At 35.6% G+C, this 26829-nt stretch overlaps 1 protein-coding gene and 2 long non-coding RNA genes across 3 annotated transcripts in view; 1 reads left to right on the top strand and 2 right to left on the bottom strand.

The window, feature by feature from the left end:
* Positions 1-7982, top strand: part of LOC143239687 (repulsive guidance molecule A-like) — a 37676-nt gene extending 29694 nt beyond the window's left edge. The window contains exon 3 of the mRNA XM_076481058.1: positions 6729-7982. Within this exon, the coding sequence (XP_076337173.1) occupies positions 6729-7394 (666 nt within the window). The 3' untranslated portion in view covers positions 7395-7982. The remainder of the gene's footprint in view (positions 1-6728) is intronic.
* Positions 983-26829, bottom strand: part of LOC143239698 (uncharacterized) — a 28051-nt gene continuing 2204 nt past the window's right edge. The window contains exons 2-3 of the long non-coding RNA XR_013021316.1: positions 4002-4062; positions 983-1122 (exon numbers count right to left, since the gene is read on the bottom strand). This is a non-coding gene — a long non-coding RNA (uncharacterized LOC143239698). The remainder of the gene's footprint in view (positions 1123-4001; positions 4063-26829) is intronic.
* Positions 14644-26200, bottom strand: LOC143239691 (uncharacterized). Its single transcript, XR_013021314.1, has 3 exons — positions 26080-26200; positions 22359-23100; positions 14644-14907 (listed from the first exon to the last, which is right to left on the bottom strand). It is a non-coding gene; the product is annotated as an uncharacterized LOC143239691 (long non-coding RNA).

The raw sequence follows: 26829 nt of genomic DNA, 5'->3' as shown, positions 1-26829 counted from the left end.
TAAAATCGCAACCCATTATACGGAGCGGACCATCATTTCACAAAACAAACCAGATTCTTTTAAATATATGATGGTGGTTTATCTTTCTAAATCAGTGTTAATAACTTCCTTTATAGCAATGCCGTGGAATCTAGATTAACAGTTTTTCATCATCATCTTCTCATGTACTCGATACAGCCGCATCAAGCATAATTATTTATGTCAATTGCTTAAGCTAATATCACGTTAAATTAAACAACTTTTAATCAGGATAATTTCAAAAGATCTAGTAAAAGTTTTATAAAATTTGTGCTTAAGAGTTGGCATCCAATAATAAACGTTCACCTTAAGTATTCTTTTGAAAACTTGAGCAAAAACACTGCTTATCGACTTTCCGTGGTTCAACCAAGACTTGTATATTTGCACGTGATTTCACTCTATTGTCTTGCTGCTCTAAATAAGCCACCTTTAATTGTAATGAGGAACGACTAGAAACGGTTCACTTTTACAGTTAGGTGAACCTGTAGTGAACTTTTAACACGTGTAGCCCACGTGATTGTATGCTTAGACGTGCGCAAACATTTTGTTGAAAAGCGTAGCACGTGTGGCTTATAGATTTGGCACCTAATCGTAAGTTATGAGTTATTAGTGTACCATGTATGAAAAATCTATAAAATTAAAGTATGTTTTTCTGCAAAATAAATTTTATGTGTGAAGAAGAACAAAAAACACCCGAAGAACTTCAATGAAAATTAGATATTTTATAGTTTTAATGAATTGTAGTGAAATTGTGTATGTGAAGTTAGGGTCTGGAAGAGCACATCCATTGAAAATATCTATATGATGGTACTTGTAGAATACATACATATAAGTATATGGTGGTGCTTGTAGAATGTATAAACTATATTTACACCATGTAAGTGTATGGAGAATCTGTAAATACTGGAATGGAGGGATTCTTTAAGCTATACTGGAATGCTGTAGGAACTGGAGTTTGTCAGCATGTACAGGGTGGGCCGTAAGTCGCTACCCATCCATATATCTTATGTATCCAGTGTATCTGTGTGCTGTTCCTCATTCTCGCTGCATAATATACCCACGTACTTGTCACAATACGCTCTTCAAGTGTAAATCGGCTTACATCTGAAAAAAGAAACAAGTTTATAATACATGCGTAATTGAATATAACATAACAACATATGGATGGGTAGGGACTTACGGGTCACCCTGTATTTAATACGTGCGTAAGCGTGCAGTGCATGTTGACTAGTGTTTATATCTACATACATGCAGGCTTTATAGTTTATAAGTTGTAAAGCCATATATAAAACCATATGAATTTTCTTTATTTTGTAGATGCATGCATATATATTCAGTGCAAATATGGAGTACTGTGTCATAACATTATATGTTTACAAATAAACATTTTAAATATTTTTTATAGTTATATTTCTCCTTTCTCCTACTCCTCGCCGCTGGTCATACTAAGACTGGTCACGGTTTTGCTGCAGTTGGCCTGACTTCCTTTATTTCCTGACATTTTGCACATTGTACAAAATAATAATAAAAAAAACATGTTAGTTAACAATTGTGAATTGATTATATTAAGATACCTCTCACCACCACCAATTTCTGAAGAAGTTCTACCACTCCTTTTTTCCACTGTGAAGACCGTAAACTGGTGGACGTCGCTGTTGCACACTGTATCTGAAGCCAGATATATGGCTATAGAATATTTGCCCCACTTTTGTCTATAGTCTCTGTCTCCTGCTTGCACGAATTTTGCCACTCCTTAAGGAGAACCTACATAATCTAAAATTCGCAACTGCTCGGTGTTTGCTGAAGTTCAACACTTGGCATCATTGTCGTGTTTTTGCTAATAAATATTCAATGAAACAGAGGTAATACAGTGCGTGTATATTAAGTAGACATAATAATTGTATGTGTTGTGATGAAAAGCTGAGAAAGAAAACGAGCTTTATACTTTTTGATTTCAATCAACGTTTCGCCCTTGCGGTTTCACAATAAAATATACAAGGGACTGAATGTGAAAATGAAACGTATGTCTAAGAACGTTTAATGTAGCGTAGGAGCCACCATGAAGTTTAAGACAAACTGATTAGGTGAACCGAAAAGTATGTTTGTTTATTTTAACATGGCAGTATTAAACGATTTAACACGATGCATGATTTCGTACAGTTTTATTTTTTCAAATGGAACTGTCTTCAATTGAACATAGAAACAGGACCGCTGAGAGTTTTCATGTGCTTGGGGTAAGAGTAACCCTCCACCACCACCTGAATCATGTTTTGAAGTGATGCCTAATTGATTGATTTTTGCCCCACCCTCACGGTAGGCATGAATAGAAAGAGAAAATCATTCTTAATGATTTAATTCAAGAATACTTAGGAAGTAAGAGCTCTCGAAAATTTTGAAATTATGATGTGTTCATTAAGAATAGGCTCGTCACGGCCAGGTGGTTGAGGCGTTGGACTCGTAATCTGAGGGTCACGGGTTAAAATCCCCATTGCGCCAAACATGCTCGTCCTTTTAGCCGTGGGGGCGTTATAATGTAGAGTCAGTCTCACTATTTGTGGGTAAAAGAGTAGCCCAAGAGTTGGCGGTGGGTGCTGATGAGTACCTGCCTTCCCTCTCGTCTTGCACTGTTAAATTAGGGACGGCTAGCGCAGGTAGCCCTCGAGTAGCTTTGCGCGAAATTCCAAACAAACAAACAAACAACATTAAGAACAAATAGTTACTTTATATAACCGCAATATGGTAGTTTTATATAGTTTCATTTGAATCGCAGTTTCTGGTTGCTGTGAGGTTCAGCTGAATGATGCACTTTTGAAAGCTTGTTATTATTATTTTATAGATTGACATACTTTACAATAGCGCGTACCAAGTTACACTCAATGTTTCTGTTTCTCTCGCGGTAGTTCCTGTGAATGCTCATTCCAGGAATCCTATCGCTATAATATTAGAACGAGTCTGGAAGAAAGTAACTCTTACGTTATATAGTGATAATTTTGTACATTTGTTTTTAATAAAGTGGTCTATAAAAAAAAAAAAAAAACTGACACGGACATAGAAACAGACTCCAAGTATAATTTTGGCACTCTGAAGGTTAATTTTAATTTGTTGTCAAGGTGATTCAAAATACGCAAAGTAACAGCTGAGACTGTCGGTGCCCACTGGAACGTTACTTGTGATGTCATGGTGTGTGGTATGATTTATTTGAGACTCGTAAGAAGACTTGTTCTTCGCCGCTGTAGAGGATACACGTAAAAATACAGAACCAAAATTTGGCATTGTTTTTAAAAAAAACAAGTGAACCTATTTCTCAGAATAGTGTGCTTAGCTTGTTTATCTCCTAAACAAGTGTTGTTTATAAGATAAACAAAATTTATATGACCAAACGAAAAATACTTGTGCTTTTGAAGCATCTTCTGAATATTGAGTGATTTTATTTGATGTTGTTATGACTAGTACAATAATGTGTGTGCTGGTGGTATAATGCTTGTCTTGATATATCATTATAGTAAATTTAGTTTAGATGTAAGACCAGAAAAATCACAATGGTTTTGAACATTCTTGTTATGTAGTGCATTAAATTATTATTTATATCAATCAAAATAAATGTTGTGTGATTGTTTATTCCTTCTCTAAAAGACGTTATTCAAGTAAAATATGCAGGGGACTGAAATAGGTGGAAATGAAACCTGTTTAATTTGGCATTAGGCCACCATGAATCTTAGGGCAAACTGATTAGTAACATGGCTGTATTAAACGGTTTTTCCATAATAGCTTGATTACATACAGTTTTTGTTGTTGTTGTTTTTTTTTTTAACCAAGGAACTGTCTTCAATTGCTGTAAGAATATAAATCAGGAATATCATGTGTCCTGGGTAAGAATACCCCTTCCCAACCCTCTGAATAATTAGTGTAATGATGCCGTTTACGTGCCATTGAAGTCGTACCGAGATGTTTGCTTAAACATTTTGTACTGAAACGATACGTACCGTACGCAAGGCTCATGGCTTCTGGAAAAGATATTCTCAGTTCCTCCCGCCCTCGATGAGCCTGTATAGAAACAGAACAACGTAGTTAATGATTTGATTCAGGAATACACAGTAAAGAGTACTCGCTCGGATGGATCAGGTTGACCAGCGAATAACAACGTTTGAGGTGTTGGTAGGTTTTCGCTTCATTATCACATTAAATGGGCCCGGCATAGCCAGGTGGTTAAGGCACTCGACTCGTAGTCTGAGGGTCGCGAGTTCGAATCCCCGTCACACCAAACATGGTCGCATTTTCATCCGTGGAAGCGTTATAAAGTACGATCAATCCCACTATTCGTTGGTAAAAGAGTAGCCCAATAGCTGGCGATGGGTGATAATGACTAGTTGACTTCCCTCTAGTTTTACACTGCTGAATTAGAAACGGCTAACGCCGATAACCCTCGAGTACATTTGCACGAAATTAAAAACAAATCAAACCATTACGAGTCACCAAATCTGCATGCGTGCTGCCATCTGTTTTCCTCATTACAAAACTGCTAACTTTACAGGAACACGTGTAGAATCTATATAAAGACAAGTTCTTTTATATTGTTATCTAAATAATTGGCCTGGCATAGACACGTGGGTTAAGGCGTGGGACTCGTAATGCAAGGGTCGCGGGTTCGAATCCCCGTCGCACCAAACATGCTCGCTTTTTCAGCCCTGGGGGCGTAATAATGTGACGGCCAATCGTTGGTAAAAGAGTAGCCCAAGAGTTGGCGGTGGGTAGTGATGATTAGCTGTCTTCCCTCTGGTCTTACACTGCTAAATTAGGGACGGCTAGCGCAGATAGCCCTCGAGTAGCTTTGTGCGAAATTCAAAAACAATCTAAATAATTTTTTATATATATATTGTAATTATTCTGGCCTCTTATTGACATAGTTTTGTTTATATTTATGCCATTTACTGGAGAAATATTTGTTTAAATCATTATTTTTCACTATCTTGTACAGCTTTTAAGGAACATTGCTGTCAAATATATATGTAAAAACAGCTCGTGTGGGTTGAGAAAATTTTTTGCGTAGAGGAGTGAACAACGTTTCGACCTTTTTTGGTCATGTGAACATGACGATGACCGAAGAAGGTCGAAACGTTGTTCACTCCTCTACGCAAAAAATTTTCTCAACCCACACGAGCTGTTTTTACATATATATTTCTCTACAAGTGAGTTTTCTCGACATTACTGATTGCTGTCAAATATAGAAAATATGATAATTTTCAATATTGAAAATGCAATACAAATGATGGCTGATGACTGAAAAAACATTGATAAATTTATTTCATTCTCGTAACTGGAGAGAAAAATCACATCCTGCTAAAAATAATGTTCAGAAAAAGCTAGCAGTTTACGAGGGCTGTTCAAAAAATACGCGGACTGTTTGAATTGCGCGACTCCAGTTGGTTCCAGGGTTTGCACAAGCTGATCGACGCTTGATGTCGATATCTAGGTTTAGCTACGCGGTTTTAAGATCAGCTGATTACTACGCCATTTCCCGATTGCAGATATCTTCATTTGTGTATTAGCTACGCGGTTTTCAAGTGGCATGAACGTTTTAAGGATGGTCGACAGTCCATTGAAAATGATGAGCATCCTGGACGTCCTTCCACGTCAACTGACGACCCACATGTCGACAAAATCAACACCCTGGTGCGGGCAAATCGACGTCTGACTGTCAGGGAGCTTGCTGAAGAGTGTGGGATATCAGTTGGATCTTGTTACGAGATTTTGACCGAAAAATTAAAGATGCACCGCGTTGCTGCGAAATTCGGCCCTCAGAACTCGTGAGTTTTTGGCCAAACACTCGATCACTGTTCTTCCCCACCCCCCTACTCACCTGACCTTGCTCCTTGCGATTTTGTCTTGTTCCCCAAACTCAAAAGACCCTTGAAAGGAAGAAGATTTGAGACGATTCCCGAGATTAAGGTAAATGCGACGAAGGAGCTGGAGGACATTACAAAAGAAGCGTACCAGGACTGTTTCAACAAGTGGAAACACCGTTGGGATAAGTGTGTGCGTTGGGGAGGAGAGTACTTTGAAGGGGTCCCAGACCTGTAACTTCTAAATAAAGTACATTTTGTTTTATGACGTCAGTCCGCGTATTTTTTGAACAGACCTCGTACAGTTTGTTTCATTACAAGTTGTATCAAATTTTGTACAGCGTAGTTGCGTGTATTGTTTATATACAGACTGTCTTACACCTGTTTTGGCTTGTCACACTTTAGACACTTTGTTAATATTCACAATAAAATATATATGGGAAGAATAATGTGAAACGTATGTCTAATAACGTTTAATTTAACGTTGGACCACCACGTATTTTAGAACAAACTGATTAGGTGATACGAAAGGAACATGGCAGTGTTTTAACATGATGGATGATTCCGTACAGTAATTGTGTAATTAGTTACATGCTTGTTGTTGTTGAGCTAAGTTCTTTCAGTGCTAACTTTATGTACTATATGTGTAGAATAAAAGTAAAAATATTTTCTGAAATATAATAGTTTATAAAGTATGCATGCGACATTCTGACCTACTTAAAAGATGTGCGTTAGTGGTTCGAATTGTTTACCTTTTCTTCAGTAGGTTGTCTATTGAAAACGTAAAAATATTTATGTCTAAAATTAATTTAATAGTGTGTCAAAAGTATATTAACATCTTAAGATATTCTTATTATTTTTGTTCAACAGGTCACTGTGATCGTGCGAGACTATAAACCTTGTACACAGGAGAGGACGTTTGAATCTCAAACAAACAATTTACCTGGTATGTTTAATGATGGCTCTAAAGGTAAGCCTGAAGTTGAACCTGTCTTTGTCTGGGAGGTAGATCCAGGTAGCCACGTGGAAATTTATATCCGTTACATCGCCACGCGGATTGTGATTCGACAAGTTGGAAGTTACTTAACCTTTGCTATCAAGATGCCAGAAGAGGTTGCAATTATTAGTGCCAGTTCAGAGAACTTGCAGCTTTGTGTTAAGGGTTGTCCGCGTCGAGAACGTATCGATCACAAACAGTTTTTGGCCCACCCCAACCACTGGATTAGCAAAGTTGCCCGCAACTCTCGGCCCGCAGTCCCCGTGCAGCAGGCTGTTGAATTGTGCAGGCAACGTAATGTTGTCAACTTCTATTTTGATGCATGTGTTTTTGACGTTTTGACGACAGGAGATAGTAGCTTTACATTAGCAGCAGAAAAAGCTTTGGAGGATGCTCCATCTAGTGACAGTGAAAAAAACAGGACCTATTTACTAATTGACAAGGAAAATAGCGCACCGGGTCGTTCTTTGAACTTTTTATTATTACTAATGTTGTTGTTATTCATTTGCATATCTGACCTAATTGAGGTCTTTCATTAAAATGGCAAGTTTGTACAGTGTAAGTACATATGTACATGTAGTAATAATTATGTACAATATATAGTCTATAGTGTACTCTTGAGGATAGTTTGTACAGTGTAAGTACATATGTACATGCAGTAATAATTATGTACTATATAATATAAAGTCTGTAGTGTATTCTTACAAACAAGGACTAAAAACAAGGGAATTAGTTCTTTCCTGTAAGAAATGAGATGTATCAAAAACTCCTTCGTATCATAGATACCTGTAGTTGATCTACAGTATTTTTATTCCATAATGTTCTACTTTCTTTATATCGTGTATAGCAAGGTTAATACACCCTATACCAGAGTTTTCTTTAGGGTAAATAAATCCTTTAAAGGTCATAATTGTATAATTAAGTGGTATTTCGAATATGTATTGTTGTTTACTGACTGGTGGTAAACTCCACATATTACGTTGTATTGTGAAAATTAATGCAACTAAACTTTTGTTTCTTTTCATTTGTAGCAGAAATTCCACTTTTTACCATAGTTCATATGGAAATTATTAACACATTACTGTATTACTGTTGTTGAATCATAGTAAATTGAATTATTTTTCTTTTATCAGTTTTTGTTTTATATTTTTAGCTAGTCTTACCTCATCAGTGTTAAATTGTAAGTACTGAAATTTGTCCTCCTACATTTCATTATTGATACATGATTCTAGGTATTTTAATATGGAACAGAAAAATACACATTGTTTATAATGTTTGTTTCATTTCTGGTGTTAAAAAATTTCCTCTCAGTATCTCAGTTTTAACTTTTCAAAATTAAATCTTTTGACAGAAAATGGAGTTCTGTAAAAAAGAAAATGGTAAAACAAAGTTGTATATTTAGAAACGGCCGGTAGGGTAGAGAAAGCACTAGTAGAGGAGCAAACAACGTTTTGACCTTCTTTGGTCATCGTCAGGTTCACAAAGACAGAAGTGGGTTTCTAAATATATTACTTTCTCAACAAGTAGGTTTTCTCATCATTACGGATTAAAACAAAGTGTTAAAGTTTTGAACAATATTTTCACAATCCTAAGTTTGAAGTCATTCGTGAGATTGGAAATGTAAATAATTAATGCACTTTGTTAACTTCAATACACCTTAAGGTATATATTATGTGCACTGCTAATTTTACTTCAAGTACCTTTTTGTTTTCAAATCAATTTCGACTAAACCAACAAATCTGAAGTTGTCACATAAATGGAGAAATTCATCCTGTAATAAAGTAGAGTTGTTTGAAACTTATTGTTTAAATCTTGGTGAGGTAACATATGTAAAGTTTATTGTTAACTTCTCTCCTAATGTCAGTACTACCTACTATGGTTTATGTGCAAAAAAGTTACACTATTATCAGTACTACCTACTTTAGTTACATGTGCAAAAAGAAAATGTACATTAGCCTTAGTTCTCCCTACCATGGCTATCTGTATAAACAAAATGATACTTGTATTAGTACCATCTATTGTGATTATCTGTGTAAATAAGATGCTATTAGACTTAGTACTCCATACCATGGTTATCTGTGTAAGTAACCAGACATTAATTTCGATGCTCTCAAGAGGTGTGACTATACATTAACCCTCCTCAATTAATGCTGTCATGTCAACCAGAAATACCTAATATCATACTTAACATATCTTGCATTTTAGCCATGATGTTAGACATATATGATGTGTACCTTAAGTCCATTGTTAGGTAAACAACTATCATTCTTATAGTACAGATACAAAAACTTTCCAAACCATCACTGTAATGTAGCTTTTTAGCCATCCTCAGGGAGTGGGGTTCATCATTGGTGTGAAATTTTGGGAAAAATGGGTTTATGGAACTTGGCGATATAGTTTCATCGACTTGCCAATCTAGAAGTGGAATGCATGATGGGACAAATCTGCAGCATGTTTTTGAACTTTAAAAGAGTATTACATTTATGATTTTATATATAGCCAAAGAAAAATAGTTTCTGATAGTTGACTGTCATGAAAGTGAAATGAGATTGGCCTATAGATATCAAATTGATAACATTTTTTTAAATATAACAAATGGTTGCATTTTGTCAATTGAAGAAATTTAAAAAAATCTATTGGAAGTGAGAAATTCATAAAAGGCTACATCAAAAATTATCAAAACACATAGGTTGGATTGAAGAAATTGACAGGGTGTAAAAATTTGCTTTAGCTGGACTTGGCAAGAATAAATAGATAAATAGTAGAAATTTTCTTAGATACAGAACTTGGAAATATACTTAAAAGGCATAGTTAATGGAATGCATCTGTTATTCATGGATACACTTCTTTATTAAAACCTTCTTTCAAACAAAACTGGAAATTGTTTTTGTTTGTATTTTTATTTTAAGTCGTAATGTTTCTTCATTTTTGTTGACCACGTTTACCCGTCTTTTTATTGTTTGTTATCCAGATGATTGATGGCATTGTAGGCTGGACTGCCTAAGCTCAGAATCAGTTGTTGGACAGCCTGCTGCTGAACTGAATTCAGCCATCTCGAGCTGTGAATTGACTGAAAACTTTCAAGAAGTGGTCTATATATACTCTTGTCACAGTCTTGAATGTCATAGGTTATGAGTTGTTTGGCCTCTTTCACGGGGCCTGTGGTACTTGATCAAACCTCCTTCTGTCTGGTTTATTGCCAAACTCTGCTGAAGGTGCCCCTGACATAACAGACTTAGGATGATGAGTTTTCTGGTTCAAAGTAAAGAGTGGCAAATTGTTAACAACAATCCATCAGGGGGTAACTCTGGGGTTGGAAAGGATCATTACCCGTATTTCACAGTTTTGATCCATTGATTCTCATTTCTCAACAGCTCTGTTTCTGTTGTGCTCTGGTTGGTAATGATGTAGTTCTATAGAAACTTTTTTTCATGGTCTCAAACTCACTTGTTACCAATTTACTCCAGAAAACCTCAGTGATCTGCACTCTCAGATCAGTTCTCAGGGGCAATGTGTTTACTTCAGTGGTCTAGTTATACCACATGGAAGCAGGTAATTTTGATTTGGCAGTTACAAACTGACCAATTTTATAAACCTTTGCAGCATTGGCAACATTTCTAAGTTCAAGAGAGGATTTCTTCTGAACTTAACACCTCTCGAAAACAACCATCTTTTTTTAACATTAAATTATCTTTCTTGCCCCAAATAGTTCCACATTCAAGAAAGCCATTATTTTCATGTATGCATTATTTTAAATTTGATGCAAGAGATTAAGTTGGGATTTGTAGTAAATCGTAGGTGTCACGGCACCAAAATTTCACCTTCTAACTAATTTTAACACAAGTAAAAAATATACTGAAAAAACTCCCTGTTGGTGGAAGACATCATCTAACAAAAGAACAAAGGGTTGTGTTAGCTATAACAAGCAATTATTAAGACACTCTGGGCCACACGTTGCTTCCATACCACTGCAAAAACTAAGTGCTTAATAATTTAGGAAAAAAAAAGGTGTACCTAATATGAAAGAGCTAGTCTGAATATTATCTGCAGATACAAGATGGCCTAGTTGTGATTTGTACCTAGTACTAAAGCTTCAATTTCATCTTTAGACACAGATGATATGTTTATTTATTATTAAGGATAAACCTACATAATGAGCTATCTAGGATATCAAAACCCTGCTTTTAATTCTATAAGTTCTCAGACCCTACATCTGAGCTGCTAGAGACAGCCTGACCATGACTGTCTCTAATATTAAAACCTGAATATGACTGTCATACTCAGATGAAATGACACAAGGAATGTTGCCTCTAAAATTAAATTTTGATTGTGGATTATTAACTTTATGCTACAGGGAAAATTTATCTTTCTAGAATAATAACCATTATTGCATGTTCATTACATTCATGAAAAAAATTATGATAACATAAATTAATATGCAAACAATACACCATTTTTGATTTAGTGCTGCGTTTGATGTGTTGATTCAAGTGATTTATTTCTTGATCAATTACCAAGGGGTCCTGCACAATAGTGCATTTAACAAATATGCCTTTCTAGCCCTAAATGTATTCAGATGCATGCTTATTGTAAATCTAACCTAAAGAAAACATTACAGGTGATTATTGTCACTGGTGTTTCCTCTACAAGTCACCAGTGATCTTCGAAATTTGCTAAAGTCAGTATTGGGTGGGACACGAACCAGGCGACTATACTAAAAGAAGATTGCCCAAGCGGAACAGGGCTAAACTGTCGTTTAATTAACTTATAAATATCTTAGTCTCTTACTGAGGCTTTAATGGAGAGGAGAAGTAGACAGAGACAGGGAGGGTAGGTAAACATAAGGTAATACTGTATAACTGAAACTAAGTCAGTGTTCTTGTTTATAGGTAATATTATGATACACATTCTAGGTATAACAAAATATGTTAAATACAAAGTTGAGTAATTTATCAAACTTTATGGAGTCTATGTTTGTAAATGTAAAAAATAGTACGAACATACTGCTTAATATGTGTTTCAGTCCGAACCCTGAATTTTAGCATTATGAGCCCTCAAGCGTGCCACCTAACTGACATGTGGTTAGACACACAATTTATCGCAGTTGTTGTTACAAATTCCTTTCCCGATCAACTGTTATGATAAATATGATAATGTAACAGTGTGTGTGTTATAGCAAAGCCACATCGGGCTATCTGCTGATCTCACCGAGGAGAATCGAACCCCTGATTTTAGCATTGTAAGTTCGTACACATACCGCTGTACTAGCGGGGGGCTAAGGTCACTGTTCCTTTGTCAGTGAGTGCGGAATGTGTGGTTCGCCCTTCTTATACATTCACTCAAAGGAAGTGTTTAAGAATTAAAATGGATGTAGATAAAAAATCTGAGATGATACAGACATATACCCTTTTTCTGTTGCCCTATAAATATTAATTATAAATGTTTCAGACCAGGAGCAGATGCGAAGTTGGGTTCGGAGTGCTATGGCGTCCAACAGAAAAATTCCAACATTGGCAATGATTTCATCTCATTAGTCAAAAGGTATTTAAATTTTCGTTCATGACAAACGATTACTATGACAATAATATGTAACTTTTATATTTACTGTTAAATATATATATATATATATATATATAAAGCGAAAAAAAAGTGTCTGTCTCTTTGTCTGTCTGTTATATCACCACTTCTTGATGGTTGAGTCAATCTCATCCAAATTCGTGAGATGGTAAATTGGGATAAGTTAACAGGAATTCACAACTCCCTTCACCCTCATTTATTCATGTTATTGAACATTTATTATCTTTGAAGTAACTTTACGTTAACTACATCCATAGATGGTGCCACATCGTTACACACAAAATAAAACCTTTATTAAATTTTCAAAATAGCAAACACACAATGTGGGGAAGGCACACAAACGATCTACATATTTTTCAGACTGAGATAATACTCCATATGAAGAAATGCAGAGGAAAAATGACCTCCACTATTACAGTAATACATAAACACAGCTGAAGTTTTTACTCCAACAGCCACCATAAGGCTAATACCTTGATCTGTGACTTTTCAACTTCGGCCCGTAATACACTTCTGCGACAAATAGCCCTCTATTAATTAGTCACGTGAACACCAGAGCTGGGTGTTGAATGCAGGTAACAGAAAGCACCTTTACCGTCACTACTGTACCCACTACCTTCTTCCCACAAAATTATCCTCATCATCGCACGTTTTAAGTAAATATATATTTAGTTCTGAAACCATACACAAAACGTTTGGTGAAGTAATAATGAATACTGTAATAATATGTTATGTTATTAATAAATCGTGTGAAAGTTAGGATTTTTTGTTATTTATTATAGCACTCACCCACACATTTTTTTTAAACTTCAAAACCTGGACAAAGGACAGATACTACAGATTGTAAATATCTTGCATTTGTAGTTACCTAGATGTACACCAGAAGGATGTGTCACGAGCCATAAAAGGGATCTAAAGCCACTATCTTGACCACATATTATCTGCTAACTGTTATGGGTGATACAAAATAATTACACGTGTTATAACATTTTACCGTTTTTAGTGTTTATTCATGTAGTTTGTCTACCGTAACAATACAGGAGGTCATCATAATCACAATATCACTTCATCTGAAGGATTACCATATAACACATCGAAATGACTTCTAAGAAAGGTTCTCATCCACTGCGATAATGAATGGATAAACTTTATGTTTTTAACCATGAGTTTAACTATTCTGAATGAAGTACAGAAAGCAGGGCTGTCATCCAATTATTGCAGTGCTCAAGAGAAACGTCTAGATAAATCAATGACGTCAAAGCCACGATGTAAGTGTCTCGAGGAAATCGGTGCCTTACACCCAGCACATGACACATTGACAGAGCATTTGCATAGTGGACATTTAACATGAAATATCATAATCCGATAACAACTTTCTTTAATGTAATTGTGAAATGACATAACATATTTATAGAAGTGCAATAAGTAAAGGGATTATTTAAAGGATAAATTAAATGACACGTGATAAGTCTCTGAATACGCACCAATGGATGCATTCTTCGATAGGTTCGACTACATCTTAGAAATCCTTGAATAGCTTAGTAGATCCACAGAACTGCAGATCCACAAAATTCACATTTTATGTACACCTTTGTTACAAACGTATAGGTGGACAGAGGTGTGAGACGTGCTGCAGTTAACGGCTCTGTAAGGTGTTAAAGATAAAAAAGATGAACTACATTAGATATGACACAAAGAGGAAGTAAAAACAATGTCATAGAAGAAGAAAGATAAGCCCCCAGTGGCACAGTGGTATGTCTGCGGACTTGTACACTAAAAACCGGGTTTCGATACCCGTGGTGGGCAGAGCACAAATAGCCCATCGTGTAGCTTTGCGCTTAATTCTAGAAACAAAATAAAAACAAAACAGAAAGATGAATTAGTTTACGTAGTCACAGAAGAAGAAATAAAACATAATGTCATAGAAGGAGAAAAAATGAACTACTTTAGATATGTCACAAACGAAAAAGTGAAAATAATGTCATAGAAGCCTTGAATGCAACACTTTAGATTAGACTAATAGGGTGATGAAGAGCAGAAAACGTGGTACGATTCTCTCAACGTCTACAATCATACCATTAAGCTTACAACTTTCTCTCGACATTTAGTTGATACCATGCAATTAAAATGTTTATAATGAAGATTGGCTTATGGGAAATAATTTATTAATATAAAATATTTTACTGTCAAATAGTTACCCTGTGCATATAAAAGTTTTTGTAAGCTTGTTTATTAAGAAGTGATACTCAGAAGAAGCTGAGAAGTACATTGAAATTACGAAAACAAGTTCATCACATAAAAACACTTGGCTGAAACAATGTTCATCACATAAGAAGGCTCGGCTGAAACAATGTTCATCGCATAAGAAGGCTCAGCTGAAACAATGTTCATCACATAAAAACACTTGGCTGAAACAATGTTCATCACATAAGAAGACTTAGCTGAAACAAGTTCACATAAGAACACTTCGTTGTCCTAAAATATACGTATAAAGAGACCGAGCTTAAAATTCACATGTTGGTTACAGAATTATTATTTCGTGATTAAAAAAGTATGTTGAAGTTTTCTAAATTTAGGATTTTTTTTTTCCTGAAGAACTTATAGCAGTTCTTGAACAGTGTCACTAGACGTCAATACGTCTAAATATACATGAAAATTAAACTAAACATCAGATATAGTAAAACAGTTTAAACTTTGTGATTTTTACAAAAATCATCAGTGTTGTTTTGAACACTACTCATCATATATTTTAAGAATAGAACAAATGAATAAACATTGAACAACTGTGAATGCTTGAAAACTCAAAAGCCAAGTTTGTATATAAATAATTTTATTTTTGGCCAGCAGTCGGCGACACTATAAGCATAGCTATTGATTCTGAAATCTTATTTAAAGTGACACTAATGACTAAGGAGGTTTCTATGCAGTTACCAGTGACTTATATCGCTAGATAACATGCAACTTGCTCATGGCGCAGGGCTTCCTGCCGATGTATCTTAAGTTCAGTTGATAAATGCAGGATTTCATGATGACGAGAAACCCACTTGAAGTAAACATGTATTCTGAAGACGGCTGCTGGTACGGGTATTCAAATCAAATAAAATATAGGATAACGTTTCGACCTTCTTACGTCATCTTCAGGTTAACATGATACTGAAAACTGGATTGATAGCAAAATGTCGTCAATAAGCAAACATATTGCACATAGTCTATTTGTTATAGTGTTGATTATAGGTCATTAATTCTCACATTTTCCAGTAATATATAATGTGAGGTTTTGGGTACAGCAACTACATAACAAAATTAGGATTTCGTCGTATTAGCTTAAACGTTCTAGCAAGCAGACGTAAAGTAGACTGTATTTTGGCAGGCAGACAACAGGACTGTGGAATGAATGGATTCTATTCTGTATCATTAAGCACGATAGCGCTTAGCATGTAAGGATGGGCCAAAAAGAATGGCTGTTGCATTCAAGCTATTACGCTAAGTTGTTTACAAATAACTGCTAAAGTTGAACTATAACCATATGTCAAATGACTCTAATCAAAGTCCAATTAGCCAGTGTTTTACAGCTTGTGAGACTCCAAGTATAATCCAAAAGTGTTGCTGAAGAAGGAAACTAGGAACGAGCTAAAGAGCCGAAATGTTCTTTTTTTTTTTTACCAACGCTAGACAAAAGAAAAAAAATGTGTGAAGTTTTTCAATAGTTTTAATACAGTAAAAGTTCATGTTAACAACACTTGTTAACAGGCTATTACTATGCATGGTAGTACTTAATATAAACTAAAAATATAGTGTAAACGATGTTATAATTACATCTTATAGTTAACTTTCTTACAGAAATCTGGAGTTCCTTTACAAAGCTTAATTACAGGGTAAAAGAGGAATTAGCTAGTAATAGATGAACATTAGACAACTCTAACATGTGGAATACTCATTGCTTTGTACACTATACAATCGGTGCCGTTATGGAGTTAAGCACTATATTATGTAAGAAGTGAAGGAGTAGAAAAAATAAATTTACAAAATATTAAATTTTATTACTCATATTCAGAAAATACACTAGATTTTAGTCATGGGAAAAACGTCATAAAACAAATAATACAAATAATTTTGTTGGTGTAAGATGCTGTAGGAATAGTAATGCCGAAAGCAATGCAAACATGAATATACGGATGATATAGCTGTAGATTTGTCATATGTTTTTTCCTTAGCGTATGTTCCTCAAATTCAAGTTCCGAGAGGTTAAAATAATAACAGTGTAAGCTAAATTGTTAAACGTAAAAAGTAATAATTCGAAATCACCATTTAACGTTCTGTAGTGACCAAATAAAAACAACAACAAAAATGCTACAGAAGTGTTCAGAGTTACAGATTAAGTACTTCTTTCCAGTACATTTGGGATTAGGCCCAGCATGGCCACGTGGTTAGAGCAAGCGACTCGCAATCTGAGGGTCGCAGGTTCGAATTCTTGTCCCACTAGACGTATTCACCATTTCAGCCGTGAGGGCGTTATATGTGACGGTCAATCCCACTTCTCGTTGGTAAAAGAGTAGCCCAAGAGTTGGCGGTAGGTGGTGATGACTAGCTGCCTTCCCTCTAGTCTTACACTGCTAAATTAGGGACGGCTAGCGTAGATAGCCCTCAAGTAGCTTTGTGCGAAATTCAGAAAACAAACAAACATCAACAATCTGTAGTAGTCGTATGGTGTTATTTCAATATAATACCAATATCTGAAGATCCTCTGGCTTGACAAAAAAATGACAACTTTCTTAGTATTTCACAACGTCTGCTAAGATAATTTGTGCCTTATCTCCTAAGCCATGACAGAAGTGGATGGCGAGCTCAGCTGTATACCAAAGAATATGGAAAAATAATTCTGTGAAGTTTCTGCTATGTTTTTCCAATATCTTAGTAAATATTTCTAGTGGTCTACTCATATTGGATTTTTTGCTGAGAATGTTGAATTGATGGCTTGAGTTGTTTACAGATACAAAATATTGTTTTTCATCAAACATTCCATTTATTGTAGAATATCAAGGACCATCCAGCTGAAGCCAACACTTCGTGCATCAAAACTATGGCGCAAGCCAAATGAATATTGCATCATTTATATTGATTCAAACAACCTATAATGCTGGTAAATGAACCAAATAATAATCATGAGCTACTTCTTCGTGTTGCAGACCATTCAGATGGATGTGCCTGATCTTTGTCCTCCATAAAATACTGATGGTTAGCTTGTGACACAAAGATGGACATTCTTGACCTCAGCAGTCTAATCGGATATAACTTCTATAATAATAATCTTGAATAACGCTGTGGTAACAAAACTAGTTTTGTCTACATAGTTACTGACAGTGTAATTATTCTATATTAAAATGAAAAATGCATATAATAAAATTAACAAGAATGTGTAGCTTTATGACACTGCCAATTAAATGAAATACAGCAAACAAAAGGTTTCTTAGAAAGGTGAAAAACTAGTGCCTAGTACACCAGTTGCCAAAGTTGTTGACAACTCAATAATGTACAGTACTGAATGCATTCTTGTAAAAGTAACACGTGATAAAGGAGTCAAAATGTTTTTGTCAAGTAACTGATCAAACGTAACCAAAACAAGAAGTCCCTAAAGTACTTTCACTGTAAGATGTGTATAGTACACAATGATAGCCATCAGATGTAAAGGTCTGTTAGCTTCACATAAACGAGTTCACACTACGTTCATTGGATACGAAGTAATAGGGCCCGGCATGGCCAGGTGGTTAAGACATTCCACTCGCAATCCGAAGGTCGCGAGTTCGAATCCCGTCACACCAAACATGTTCGCCCTTTCAGCTGTGGGTGCGTTATAATGTGACGGTCAATCCCACTATTCGTTGGTAAAAGAGTAGCCCAAGAGTTGGCGGCGGGTGGTGATGACTAGCTGCCTTTTCTCTGGTATTACACTGCTAAGTTATGGACGGCTAGCGCAGATATCTCTCGTGTAGCTTTGCGCGAAATTAAAGAAAAACAAACAAAATAATAGTTCATCCATTTCATTCGCATTGAGCCACAAATAACTTTTATCACTTTTTGAAGTATTCATCAAGCTGTTAGCTGTTTGGAACTAGTACGAATAATTTAAATTTTCACAGGCATAACTATAGGCTATGTCTTTCAGAACTTCTGACCAGGTTCTTCCCCTGAGCTTTAATGAAAGCTTATGACATAAGAAAAACACATAGGCTCAAAAATCTATTTAAGACAAGAATACAAAACGTAATAACACATGCACCTTCAAATAGTCGATATTTCTTTACGAGGGTTAACCTGTGAATGTTAATATGATGTACTGTCCATCCAAATAATGGTTTACTTGTTTACTTATGAAATGATGGTCCTAAGACAGAATTTGGTGGTCTCTATAGTGCATCCAAACTCTTCCTAACAAAAAATCCTCATTCCATCTTTGCTTATTTTCACTTATATCAAGTTAAAGGAGATTGGAAGTACGTCTGGCAGACGAAGCCAACCAGTCGGAGCTATCTTGTTGGTAAATCTTGTAGAACAATTCCATAAACGTTCTAGATAAATTTAATAACAATTCCTGACACTACGTCTTGAGATACCAGTACTTGACTTGATTGAGAAAAGCTTGAATGTTAGAACGCCATCTGAGACAATATTTTATTTCGCTTTAAGTTTTGAAAGATAAAGATCATATTCGCTTAAACGTTTAAACATTTAGGGTTAAATATATATTTTTACACGTGTGGAATTTCTTGTGAAAAGAAATCCGCTTTGAGTTGATGCAATCCTATTTAATGCACTAACTAAACATTTATCAAGGTTTTCACCGTTAGACATATATGATATCTTTCATGAAAGGTGTTGTTGTAAGTTCGGTTCCACACCATGTGTCTTGTAGTGACATTCCTATAAAGAGATTTATGAATACCTGTAGGATATTCCCTCTTCTTTCATTTCTGGAATGACCAAAGTGATGTGGAGAGAAACGAAACTATTGTATTTTCTATTAGTGATAAATGTTTTCAGTTTTGTTTAAAACTTCCCAGGTTTTCTTCTGATATGGAGCAATCTTCATTTTTGTAGTGCTATCTGAAGGCTTTGTGCACATATTGCATTTAATTTGTTTAAACTTAGCCAAATCAGAAATTCATATAACATTTTTTGTCATTCTTACTGCTTTCGTGGTTACCATCCGACAAGTTATTAATGTATCTGAGAATGAGGCTTAATAGTTGCGCAACCGAATAAGATCTTAGAAACACATTAGCTCATTTATATTTTTAACAAAATCTTAAATTGTTATTCAGGTGCAAGGAAAAACTATGCTTTGATTCCCAAATGTGAAACAATGGATCCAACACAACCTAGATAGTTACTTTACATAACTTTTGCTGTTTTAACTCAATACCCAAATGTCTTTAACTCGAGATACAATATCAGCACTTGGGTTAATAAATGTTTCACCAAGTCCAGTCTGCTTTCCAGACAGAAAACAATTTGTATCATGCTTAGTTCTACTGCTAAGTAAATGGCAGCATTGCTTTAAACTAGATTCATAACACACCTTAAAAGCAGTGCATTAACTTTAACCTTTTCTGGATTCAATTAGTTTCTTCAGTAGGACCACTCCTAAGACATCAATGTTTGAACAAAGTTGTTCAGCACCAATGCCAATACGTTAGTTCAAGACGTGTGTAACTTGACGCCATATAATAAAATTATTTTTGTTGTAAGTGTTCAAAGTTGTGATTTCACTCATAATACTTTATAGGCTGATAGATTGGCTAAGGTTCAGGCTAATCTAGTAGTTATTGAACACCGTACCTCACACAAACTTGTTATTACAGGCACAAACTATGTGATTCTAAACTTCGTAATTAGCCAAATTAAGTACCATGGAATTCATTACAAACTGACTGCTGCATCTGTCTAAGTCGATGACTAGAAACAGCTCAGTCTCCACTGCTTTAAATTAGTTGGGTTAATTGGAACAACAGTCTGCCATCAATCACCTTTGTTTCTCCTGGATTAATCAAGACGTTACTTGCATCTAAGAATCTTCTTTCAAAACCAAATATTGACAATAGCGCATTCTGAAATAGACTAAGCAAGAAATCCTCTTCTTATATTTCTGGCATATTTAGGAGGATATCAAGTAGACCTGATTACTCTTGTTGTCTCATTTGGATCAGTTATTTATGCATCATAATATCTTAAAGCACTTACTGCGGTGAAGCGTGTTGACCTGTAGATTTATCCCTCAGCCAAACCTTTGTAGCCATCATGGTCCTGAAGGTTTTTCAGAGCACAATTTACAGCTGCATCTGCCAATACTATTACTGACATCTATTTCTGATCCAGTTTAGCATGATCACCTCAAACTGTGTCACAATAGAGTTTGATTCACTCAGAAATGATATATCCTATTAACTTGTACTACCATTTGAGTTTGGTTGTCAGCTCTCAAGTAAATTCACTGATGTGTATTTCATCATGATTAACAGGATTACAATACATTTTTATGTAACCTTCTCCGATCATTCATCAAAATGGTTACTTTTCAAAGCTTTTTTGCTTAAACCTTTGCAGTTAGCCAGGTGCATTGTTTGGTTCTCCACAAGCTATGGTATGAGAAACGACACGGTGACAGCTAGGTACTAGTCTTTGTATTGCTTTTCATCCAAATGCTCCATGTAGTCGAGTGATACATAGAGCATCTGTACTAAATATCAAATATTACACTGCCTACTCCTGAGATCATTCTTGCTAAGAGACAAAGTGACAAGAGTGTATAAAGAACCGATCAAAGTCTTCTTACACCGATATTTAAATTCTGAGAAGTAAACCTGCTTTGGTACAGAGAGGCTTATGTTAACAATATTTCGAATACTGTACAACTGAGATACTATGAGTAACCGAGAGAATTTGAGTTTCCTACAAACGTTCATTGAAAAGCACGTTCTGATGAAACTGTTTTTGAGCGAAGTAAGCAATAAATCATTGTGATGTATTATCATGTTTTGCACAATATTCAGCCATTAGATGAAATATCAGAATGCCACCAGTGTACCTTGACAACTCTAAGTATCGATAGGATGGCAATAGGATATTGATGGCTCAGAGTTTCTTTTCCTGGTGTGTTTTGTTTACCGTGCTTATTTCACCTCTCTCATTGGCTAGTTTTAAGTCAAACAACTACTTAGGCTGGCCACTAGATGTCTAGGAACCCCAGACAACGACCCCAGCTGGTTCTGAGAATGCTAGATTCATCAGTACCTTCATTATCCTGTATTCCACCATGCACCTGTAGGAGTGGACCCGAAGCAGATGAATATAGATAACTAACTAACTATGGCTCATAAAAGCTCTTTCCCTAACAGTAGATACATTCTAGTCCTTGCTTTATGTTCAGACTGTGTCTGCATCTCCACTAAGGTTCTTTCTTTCCCCATAAGCTCTACATAACTTCAGAATGTGTCCTTCTATGATGATACTGGTTTACAGTACAAAACATTATGATTAAATAATCTCTCTAACAACAAATCTCCATCATGACACCAGGCATTTAGCTTAACTTATTATATGAAATTTAGACGCACTGATATCCAACAAATAGCAGATGTCAATAATTTATTGGGTCTCCGCGAAGCCTCAAACATTATACAGTTTGTATGTGACCTTACACTACTGTTTGCCACAGTTTAGCGCATTTTGATCTATTAACTTATTCCTTTATATCATTAAAACCAATTTGTTATTAAGAAGTCTAAAACATAAATCAGTTGGAGACCGTCTAAGAAAAGACACTTTATATCACTTTGTTTATATTTTTTATATGTAATCTGGCATGCATAGCAATTAAAATAGCAAAATAGTTTTGATTCTAAAATATGATTTAGCTTAACTGAACGTACAAGTGTTTATATGCTACAAGTCAGGAACATAGTAGCTTCAACCTTGTTCAAAAATGCCTCAGAATACATTATTTTGGTCATAACGTCTGAAGATTATCTTCGAGGATATAGGTCATCCCTCCTTACTCTTCACGCGAAAATACACCCTGGAATTTAACGCTGTGGATGTGCTATAAGAATGACGGTGAAATTCGACTATTCCATGTGTCCTGGAGCAGATCAGTCAAACCGGACAGTAGCCAGACTTAGATTTTGCCACAGTAACTGTAAGGCTTTTTAAACCTTAACTTACACTTCAAAAATTGTTTCTAAACAGTATGAAACAGTACAACAGTGCATAATAAATTACGTGTAGTCTGTAAGTGTACATAATTATGCTTCCTTATAGCTGTGGTTAGTAAAAGTTCCGGTGAGCACCTATTTTTTGTGAATTATAAACACGTGTTTAATGATTAATACTTCCAATAAATCATAGTAAAATTAGCCCAAACTTCAATTTCAGAGAACCAATTTTTCAAAATTTTCCTGGGTAAGCATACACCTCCAGCACTTTTTACACTATTCCGATCTGTCTAGCGAATCCAGAATTGCTTCCTCCAGTCCCGAATTCAGTCAGACAAAAGTTGCTTAAGAATTTGTGGGAGGTACTCTCAATTAGCTTGTTCTTCCTGTAATCTCTTAGTTCACAATTATGGATGGTTGTACCGACATATTCTCTTATGTATCTTTGCGAAAAAAAAATCTGAAACAAACAAAGAAACACACTTGACTTTAGAATAACTCACATCCCGGTGAAGTGAAACAGAAATAGGTTCAAATAAGCACAAACCTTTCCGAACAACCAGTACGCTATGTAAATCAGAAGATTAGCGTTGGTTTACGACTTTTCTTGTCCTATCCACAAGAACGTTAACTGAAACACATATATGAAAATTTGTAACAACCAAAACAAAAAAAAGAATATATGTGTTATGATGTGTTATGTCTAGCAGGTGTTAAACTACTAACGTAGTTTAGTTAACTTTTCCTTTCGTCACTCATTCTTACTTATTCTAATGTTTTAATTTTGAAAAAAACTATTCGAATCTGTGAAGTCCCTAAACCTGTTTTGGACATGTATTTTATAAACTTTCACTCATTAAGTTTCTACATTGTAAAGTGATATAAAACAACATCTAAAATATCTGGACAATATCTGTGATCAAATAACAAACACCGCAATCTCATTTACCGTGATTATTACTAATATCTCACATGTAATTTAGGAAGACGCGTTCTAAAATATTATTAGATTATTTCAGCCTTAGATTATCCTGTGTTCTATTCAACTGACCGAATTTCTGTAAGTTTTCTTATAGCAAAGTCACATCTGGTTATCTGCTGAGTCCACCGAGTGGAATCGAAGACCTGATTTTAGTGCTAGAAATCCGAAGACTTATCACTGCACCAGCGGGGGACTGTTTGACCGACAGAAGACTTATCGCTGCACCAACGGGGGACTGTTTGACCGACAGAAGACTTATCGCTGCACCAACGGGGGACTGTTTGACTGACAGAAGACTTATCGCTGCACCAACGGCGGACTGTTTGACCGACAGAAGACTTATCGCTGCACCAACGGGGGACTGTTTGACCGACAGAAGACTTATCGCTGCACCAAAGGGGGACTGTTTGACTGACAGAAGACTTATCGCTGCACCAACCGGGGACTGTTTGACTGACAGAAAACGAAGCTCCTACTGAAGTTGTGGTCGGGATCCCTCGTCAAATATTTCTATAAACTCTTAAGTTAAAATCTGTTCTGACACTATCGACGTTTATCCAAAAGAAGAATCTTCCCAGTGGCACAGTGGTATGTCTGCGGACTCACACTGGTAGAAACCGGGTTTCGATACACGTGATGGGTAGAGCACAGATAGCCCATTGTGTAACTTTGTGCTTGATTCCAAACAGACCAAAATATAAAAAATCTCGAAAAATAAATACGAATTCATCCCTGTTCCTTTTATGTTTCCAATTTAGAGAATATTCTGAGAAAAGCATCTTACTCAAGTTATTCAACTTACCAAACCACGTTCTGAACAAATGTTCTTTACAAGTAATCGTTCGAAAAAAGAGCGTTTACACAAGAGTCGTTTAAAAAGTTTACTTGGTAAATGAATCCTTATGTTTTCACTAATTTATTCCCATTTTGTGTTTATTTTATTTTATGTTGAACTTATACGTTTTACTAGCCCTCTGTTAAATCATAACTCGGGCCTGGCATGGCCAGGTGGTTAAGGCACTCGACTCGTAATCCGAGGATCGCAGGTTCGAATCCCCGTCACACCAAACATGCTCGCCCTTTCAGCTGTGTGGGTGTTATAATGTTACGATCAATCTCACTCTTCGTTGGTAAAAGAGTAGCCCAAAAGCTAGCGCATCTCTCTAGTCTTACGCTGCTAAATTAGGGACGGCTAACTCAGATATCCCTTGAATAGTTTTGCGCATAATTCAAACAGAAATCATAACTCCTAAGCAAACTGACTAAAGTAATGTTTTAATTTTTTTGTTTTATTATTACTTACAGAATAGGAACACCCTTAGCTACTGTACCTTATTCAGAGTAAAATTAATGATTTTACATTCGTTATACAGTACTTCAGAGTACATTTAAGCATTCGTTAATTTAGGACTGATATCAATATGAATCTTATTTATTTTACTTAGTAGATAAATTTTATCCATTTTTGTAGAGCTGTACATATCTACACTATAAAAACAAAACTGTTTCATCAACTTTAAACTTGATAGTCCAGAATCAAAGCCAGCTTTCCCAATATCAGCGTCAATTCATTCTCTTGCAACTGCGACTGTTAGTCTGAAAGCTGTCCATAAACTGCTATTGGTATTCTAGAATTATTAATAAATCTGATTTCACAATTACAAAAGTACATAGAAATTCTGGAGAACAGAGTTAATAATGAAACATTTTCTCTGAGTCATTGAAGAATAAATGATCATGTTATTTAAATTTTTCTTTTAATATCCTCAATTCAATTTATTTAGAGAAAGCTTTCCAAAAACATTTCTATTTTACTTTGTCAGCTCCTTTTATTTTAGTCCTTTCGATGAGGGTCGCGAGTTTGAATTCCCGTTACACCAAACATGATCGCCCTTTCAGCTGTGGGAGCGTTATAAGTTACCATCAATCCCACTATTCGTTGGTAAAAGAATAGCCCAAGAGTTGGCGGTGGGTGGTGATGACTAACTGCCTTCCCTCTAGTCTTACACTGCTAAATTAGGGGCGGCAAGAGGCAGATAGCTCCTGTGTATCTTCGCCCGAAATTCAAAACAAACTAAACCTTTCAATGGCTACGTGTTGGGCCTGAAGATTTATAACGAGTATTGACAGTCGAAGTCGGGTCTCCCGCTGGTACAACGGTAAGTCTACAGATTTATGTCGCTAAAATCAGAGGTTCGATTCCTCTCGGTGGACTCAGCAGATAGCCCAATGTGGTTTTGCTATAAGAAAAACACACGCAAGCAGTTGGCAGAGTATAGATAGCCCATTGTGAAGCTTTGTATTTAACAACTAGCAAAGAAAACTTTAATTTCAAGTGTCAAGGTTTAAAGTAAGAAGCTGTTTTGTTTTTCATATCAGTTATTTTAATTATCTTTAACAAGGCCCTGTTTAAAATTATTTTCAAATATTAATGTTGTGGAAAAAAGTAATACATACGCAATAGTGTCACTGTTCAGACGATTCCAACCAACACCAGTTTACTGCTGTACTGTTATTAAGATTAAATAAATCTTATTACCTTTCGTTAGCGAAACTAACAGACAAAACCTTCACTAGGGGTATTACCGTATATGGATCTAACAACAGCACGAAGGTCGCGTCTGATTGGTTAACAAATGTCACCTCACATCTCTTAAGTATGTATTACATAACTGGTTAAGAGAGAGAAACCATATAATGTTAATGCCTACTTCAAAACACAAAAATCTCTCGTAAGAGAACGTATAACGCTCATGATACATAAAATCCAAAGGGCAACAACAGCACAAAAAATGTGTGATATGCACGCGTATTGTTCGCTAAATGTTTTTTTTTTTTTTTTTAAATACAAACATTATATGTACAATTATATCATGACTATGACAGCAGGAATCACGCTCGATAAATCTTTGTGAAAAAATACATAATTTATTTAAACATTCTCGCATAGATTTGTTATTTGACGTAAACAAAGAAAAAATAATGAAAAATGACGCATTTCTTAACATTGTCCGTAACAAGATTAAGGAGGAAACATATGAAAACTTCAACGTGTCTGTAAGTTATTTGTTTAGCGAAAAACTGCACAACTGTCTGTTATCTTGGAAAATAAGGCTCCCTATTAATGTGCTTCTCTCTCATGTTTGGGTCCGGCATGGCCAAGCGCGTTAAGGCATATGACTCGTAATCTGAGGGTCGCGGGTTCGC

The sequence above is a fragment of the Tachypleus tridentatus genome, chromosome 2 (assembly GCF_004210375.1).
Source record: "Tachypleus tridentatus isolate NWPU-2018 chromosome 2, ASM421037v1, whole genome shotgun sequence".
NCBI classification, from domain to species: Eukaryota; Metazoa; Arthropoda; class Merostomata; order Xiphosura; family Limulidae; genus Tachypleus; species Tachypleus tridentatus.
Note: the sequence above shows the minus strand (reverse complement) of the source record. Positions and strands in the feature narration are given on the sequence as shown.